Source organism: Gallus gallus, chromosome 14 (assembly GCF_016699485.2).
Source record: "Gallus gallus isolate bGalGal1 chromosome 14, bGalGal1.mat.broiler.GRCg7b, whole genome shotgun sequence".
Taxonomy (NCBI): Eukaryota; Metazoa; Chordata; class Aves; order Galliformes; family Phasianidae; genus Gallus; species Gallus gallus.
This window is the reverse complement of record NC_052545.1, coordinates 3163692-3170346: the sequence shown is the minus strand read 5'-3', so window position 1 is coordinate 3170346 and position 6655 is coordinate 3163692. Positions and strand designations below refer to the sequence as shown.

Sequence of the window (6655 nt, the reverse complement as noted above, 5' to 3'; positions counted from 1 at the left end):
TGTTGCGGCTTGCAGGACGGGCTGAAGGAGGGCTGCGTGTGCTCCGTGCGTGTGCAGGGCTCCGTGTGTGCGTGTCAGTGCAGAGGGACGCGGGTGCCGCCGTGCGCGGGGTGGGCGCCGGCAGCGCGGTGCCGCTGGTGCGTGTGTCCGGGTGCGTGTGTATGCGAGCGAGTGTGAGTGTGTGTGTGAGCCCGCGGGTCCTGCGCTGCCAGCACAAGGCGGAACGGCCGGCAGAGCGGGAGGATCCCGGCCCGCCGCTGCCCGCCCTACGCCCGGTGAGTGCCGCCGCGCCGCGACGTGGGACCGGGGCAAAACCGGGAGGGGGGAACCGGGAGAACCGCGGGGCAGCGGGGCTGGGGGGACAGCCCGTGCTCGGGGCTGGTAGCGCGTGGCATGCAACTTTGCCGGGAGGACGAGAGGGTACCGGTGTGGCTGGGGCTGCTCCCCGGGGGGATGCGGTGCCCGCCGTCCTCTTCTCGTCCCCCTGCGGCCAAGCACGGAGCCGGTGCCCGCAGAGCCGCGCTGCGCTTCCCGGGCCGCCCGCTCACAGCCGCAGCTCAACTAAGTTACCGAGAAGCCATTTCCGACAGGCAATTTCCCCTGAAAAGGAAAATATCGGGGCAGCAGCTCGCTCTCACCCCTTTTCTATGCACCCTCTCTTGCAGGTGTGGTCCCAGGTAGACATGCCCGGAGTGCTCAGAGCAGCGTGGCAGGCTCTGCCCTGTTAGCCCCCGGGGGGGGCTCAGCCATGAATTCCTCTGCCGCCACCCCCGGTGTTCCCCCTAGCCTGCTCCAACTGTGGCAGGAGGAGAACCAGACCCAGGGCGGGCTCTGGAATGGGAGCCAGGAGCTGGGCTGGGAAGAGCTGGAGGAGATGCTGTTCCTCTTTGCCAAGGAGCCCATCACCATCAGCCTGACTGCAATGTACCTCGTGTCCTTCGTGGTGGGCTTTGTGGGAAACATCATGTCCATCAGGGTGCTGACGCGGAAGCGCCGGAGCCGGGTGTCCAGCCTGAGTGCCACCCGCAGCCTCCTCATCAACCTGGCGGTGTGCGACCTCATGGTGGTGTGCGTCTGCATGCCCATCACCGTGGGCAACCTCATCTACAAAGCCTGGGTGTACGGGGACTTCCTCTGCCGGGCTGTGCCCTTCATCCAGGCTGTTTCTGTCTCTGCCAGCGTCCTCAGCCTGACTGTCATCAGCGTGAACCGGTACTACAGTGTGCACAACCCACTCAATGCCCGCTCCTTCTTCACCCAGAAGAGGATCCTCAGCGCCATCCTGGTGGTGTGGTTGCTATCCTCGGGAATATGCATGCCCCTCATCTTCATGAACAGACGGGATGAGATTGGGGTAGTGGAGGGCTTGCCCCTGGTGTTCTCCATCTGCAGGGAGATTTGGCCTCAAGAGAGGCTCAAGCAAGCCTATAACTTTCTGCTTTTCTGTGCCCTTTACTGCCTGCCTGTCCTGTTCAACATGGTCATCTGCTTCCTGACCGTACGCCGGCTGTGGAGCCGCAGCAGCCAGCTGAAGGAGAGCAGTGCCCTGAACCGCTCGCTGCCGGCCTCCAGGCTGAAGATTCGCAAGAAGGTAGCCCAGATGGTGGTGGCCCTGGTCCTGCTGTTCGCCATCTCCTGGCTGCCCGTCTACCTGATGGACATCTGGATCGATTTCAACATCCCCAAGTCTTTGCAGGATGTGACTCCTTCTCCTTGGATCCTGCAGCTCAGACCTTTCGCCCAGTGGCTTGGCCTCAACAATTCCAGCCTCAACCCTATATGCTATTGTTTTGTTGGGAACCTCTACAGGTCAGCCAAGGAAATGAAGAGCAAATACCACCAAAGAATGATCTCTCTCTTTAACTTCTCTCTGTCTGAAGGGACAACCCATTCCTCTGTCCCAGAGCTGTTCTCTTACCAGAGCCCAATGGAACCTGCAAGGAAAGGACGCTCTGCCACACCTAACACGGGCAGGAGGGCCCGGGGAGACTCTGGCACTAAGAGCAAGCGTGGATACTTGAAGTCTTGTCAGCACCCGCCTCTGAACACTGTCTCCAGTGAGAACACTTCCTTATGATTCTGCTCAGGAAGTGCACTTTATTTCCTCCTCTGCATTTAAGGACTCTTAAAAGGTCTTTATGAACCAGATAATGTAATGATGGAAAAAAAACTTTCTTCTAAGCACTCCCACCACCAGCTCAAAAATTCGGACAGGGAAAGAAGAGAAGAACACGTGGAAAATATAACATATTTTAACTCAGATCAAGTTTTAAGACAAATGATTTTCACCAGGGACAACCAGCTGCACAACCTGTTCCCCAACAGGCAGAGCAGCTCCTCAATATGGGGGGGCTCTCCTCTGCAGCTCCATCTCCGAACATAACAGCAGAGCCATTGGGATACAGCAGTAATTTGACTGCTTGCTGCTGCTCATCCTGTGCTGATAGCAAGCAGCCAGGACAGGCACTCTGCTGCAAAGATGTCAGTTGTCATCACAAATAGCGAAGAAATGCTAGGAACAGTGTCATAAAAAATTAGTGGGGGATTTCACACTCTTTATCACTTGAGATTTCATTGCCTGACCATATTGTTTCACTACACCATGCAAATAAATTCTCCTGATATGAAGAGACGGTGCCAGAAGTGCTGAAGCAACCATTGCCACTCCACGTTTGGAAATTCAGAAGGGAGAGTGTGGCCTTGGAGGTGATGTAGAAAATGCAGCAGGAAAATATTTGTTGGGATTGGCTCTCTTTTTCTTACAGCTGTGTTCCTGTGCACGGAGTGGAAAGAACTGGGCTTCTATTAACATGATTTGCACTTGAAAAACCAGCTCTTTCTCTGCTGTGTCCGTACCAAACAAAGTCATCGGCATGTGAAAATACAAATAGAAAATGTTTTATAGCTAATAAAATCAGAAGCAAATAATGCAATGCTATTTGTTTGGGAAGGACAGAATCAAAGTGCTTTTTCTTCCTGAGGATCAGAAGTAAGTTAAAACCTATTTCTTCCATCATGTCTTTGAAAGAGGTCTCCATAAATAAACGCTATATTTTTATTATGTTAGCATTGAAAGACCTCACTAAAGCTTAGGAACTCTATTGCAACGAGCATCTGTATTTGTAAGGAAACCTTTCTCCCAAAGATCTCAGAATGAAAACACACCAGACCAGGCAACAGGTGAGAGGGAAAAGCAGTGAGCTGTGACCCACAGGGATGGAAGGATCAGATCAGCCTCTGCTCTGTGTCTGCACGGGGCTGTGCATAAGGGGCTGTGGAAACGTTGGTGCCACAGTGCTGAGCTCTGGGTGGGAGCTGCAGGGAGAAGGCATTGGGCAGCCCAGGATTGGGTCTGCATCTCATGGGACTTCGGAAGACCACAGGCTTTCTTACTGCTGAACAATGGAATGATGTCTGTGGAAATACAAGTCACAGATCATATCCTCCTGTCCTTTAGGGAACCTTTTGCTCACACAAAAGAATACAATAATAGAGGTCAAAAATAGCCATTCTAGCCAGCAGGATTTCCACCTTTTTAATGCTTGTTAACAAACATTTTTCGTTGCTAATTATCTGCTCAGAAAACAAGAGATTCCTTTTTAATGCAGCACCATCTGCAATTTGTATTCCCTCTTTGTGTGAAGGAGAAAGAAATTACAACAGCCAGCTTTACTTTGCGTGAGGAATATCTTTTATGTGTTCTGGCAGATGAGATCATCTGCATTTTTGCAGGTGATATAGGAGCATACCCCCTGCTCGGTGTTTTAGCAGCTGTGGAGGAAAAGCTGTGAAGATTTTATTTCCTCTTTCAAGGCACATTTTTAGGACTGGCACAGTGTGCTGGGCTGAGGAGCACTGTCAGCTTGCTGCAGGTCCTGGGGATGGATGTCTGCCGCCCACAGACCAGATGTGACGGCGCTGAGACCTCCCCACCTTGCCCTGACCAACGTGTTTAATCCTGTCCTGAATAAATTGCAGTGAAAGGGACATGGAAACACCAGCCCAGCAGCACCCCACTCGGCAGGCAGCTCTGAGGATGGCTGGATCAGATGATGCCATCAAAGATGCAAGAAACCCACACTGACAAAACTTACCATTGGAATTTTATTGCTCCCTCAGTCCCACCCTGGACGTCTCTCTGCCCTCCACGGAGACCCAGTGGGGCCGTAGGTTCTCCTGAAGGTTCCTGTGCCTTTCCCTCCTGACAGCAAATGCCCAGGCCCTTTTCCAACCACACAGACCTCCAAGACACACCATGATAAATACCCCTCCTGCTGCACGGAGTTATCTCTTCATACTCTTCAATGTACTGTTTTTTGGTCTCATTCAGTGTTCATTTTCCTATAATAAAGACAAACTGCTCGGTTGAACTCCTCATGGTCTCCTTCTGTCACCCCTTCTCCAGCTGCTTCTCCCCTGTTTGTTCTGCAGAGAAATGTCCCCATGCCCCTCTGCTGTCCCTGCCCAAAGGTCAGTTTCTTCCAGTCTGTTTCCTATTCTCTTCTCTGAATCCAATCCGGGTGCAATCTGCCCCTGTCTGCAGAACCACCCATTGCTCAGGGAGCCCTGGCTCCTTTTACCCAGTGGCTGCCAGGTAGTGATGGATTTTGGCCGCCATCACCTTGGGTAAATGAGGAGTGGTGACGTCAATGCAAAAGGCACTGCATCCCGTGAGCAGCTCTGGTGGTGATTCCATTAACTTGAGCCAAGCTGTGCAGCACAGCAGTGTCTGTGTGTCTCATGCAGGCTGAAATCTCTGCTTCTTGGGAATCAACTTCCCCCCATCCCCCATCTGATAAAACACCTTATGTTTATGCCCAAAAAGACATGGAGGGTCCTCCAGGCCATGCAAACATCTCACTCCAGACGTACTCATAGGCATTCAAGGTCTCGTGGCCCTCTGGGGAATGGGAGCAGCTCTGGGTGGTGAATGAGGATGGTTTCCTCAAAGGAGCCCAAGGCAAAAGCCTCACACTTGGTGTGCAGTTGAGGAAATGTGTTTCTCTCTAAATGCACCCAGACAGACTGGAAATAGGAATTTGAGATGTCTCGAGGACAGTGTTTTCCCGCAGCAATGCTGCTAATGCATCTCAGTCCCACTCTTACCCCCATGGGTCCTCCTTTTTCTCTTTGCCATCTGAGTCAATACAGGCATTTTACCACTCCACCAAAATAGCATATTTAAAACAGCTTCACTTGAATCCTTTTGCTGCTGTACGGACTTACAGATAGCTGCTGTTTGCTAGCTCTCGCTGGGAATATCCCGTGGTCTCCTCTTTTACTGTCAGCATTGTCTCAATAATGCTATGGATTTATTCTCCACCTGTGAACCATTGGAGAGAGAAATAAATAAATAGAGCCTTTAATATGAGGCATCACAGAGGCATGTAGAATCATGACTGGTATGTAGCACTCTTATGGAGAGTGATGAATCACTCCTTATAACACCCCGGGAAGCTGATGGAATGATGAGGTACATGCAGAAAGCCAAGGCAGCCCCTCATGACCCACTGCCAGCAGAGCATGTGCTGAGTTGGGAGCAATGTGAGGGGCTCAAGAGGAGACAGGAGAGTTCCCAGCAAAAAGGGCCACCAGGGGCTATGAGAAGCAGTGATGCAATATGTGGCAGTGAGGATGATGGGTCTATAGCCTATAACTTCCACTCTAAGTCCTTCCCAGCTCTGCTCCTGACTTAGCACGGGAAGCAGGATGCTGGGCTCCCTGCAAGTTAGGATCGTAGAATCAGAAAGGTTGGAAAAGACCTCTGAGATCATCTAATCCAGCCACCAACCCATCACCACCATGCCCAGGGCTGGGCTATTCCATGCAGTTACTCCTACATCCCTATGCAAAAAAAATAAATAATAATAATAAAAAAAAAAAACCTACATTAATGTGAGTCCTGTTTTAAAGAGCAGAAGGAGGGCAGAGGCTGATTTCAGATCTGACATAAATCGATCAAGAGTAAAACTTCACAGGACACAGCCACCCGCAGGTAGGACGCATTCTTGCTGACACAACACTGAGAAATGCTCACGCAGCCGCTTGCAGAGCAGCACCCGAGGAGTCCCAGCGGACGCACACGGTGCCTCCTGCACTGCAACAAACCAGCAACAGCAGCTCCAGCCCGATTTTAGCTTTCATCAGCCCTCTCGGTGGGTCAGCACTTTGTTGCAACAATCCTCAGCATCCCAGAGAGAAGAATCTCCTCTGAAGGGCAACTCCTGCCTGTTGGTGCCTTGCATATACCCTTGTTAATAAGGGCGGTGAGGCAGTGGCACAGGGTGCCCAGAGAGGGGATGGTGCCCCATCCCTGGGGACACCCAGGTCACTATGAGCAGGCACAGCTAAGGAGACCACCACAACCCTGCAGGGAAGAGGCAGCACACACAGCAGCACTGCTTGCCTGGCAGATGCAGGGCTCGTGGAAGGCTTTCCAAACTCTCTAGAAGTGAATGGTGAGGTCAGCCCTGGGCACTGGGGCTGCAGTGGGAGCTTCTTCCACCTGCTGAAGGTCTTCAGGCAAAGCCCCAGCACTCACAGCCGACATGAGGCCACGCGAGGCCAACACAGCACTGCTGCTGCTCCCAGTCATCCCTTACAGTCACAGCAGAGGCTCCACGTGTCCTCGTTTAGGGACTGCACTCTTAGATTC

The 6655-nt window shown here is 52.2% G+C and overlaps 1 protein-coding gene across 1 annotated transcript; it reads left to right on the top strand.

Moving 5' to 3' along the window:
• The first annotated feature begins 508 nt into the window (after positions 1-508).
• Positions 509-2618, top strand: LOC101749834 (orexin receptor type 2-like). The gene has a single exon (NM_001365182.2). It carries the CDS (start codon positions 749-751, stop codon positions 2075-2077), a length of 1329 nt encoding a protein of 442 aa, NP_001352111.2. The 5' UTR covers positions 509-748; the 3' UTR covers positions 2078-2618.
• Positions 2619-6655: the final 4037 nt, after the last annotated feature.

Coding starts and splice junctions, on each gene's coding strand:
- LOC101749834 (NM_001365182.2), top strand. CDS start 749: ATGAATTCCTCTGCCGCCACCCCCGGTGTTCCCCCTAGCCTGCTCCAA.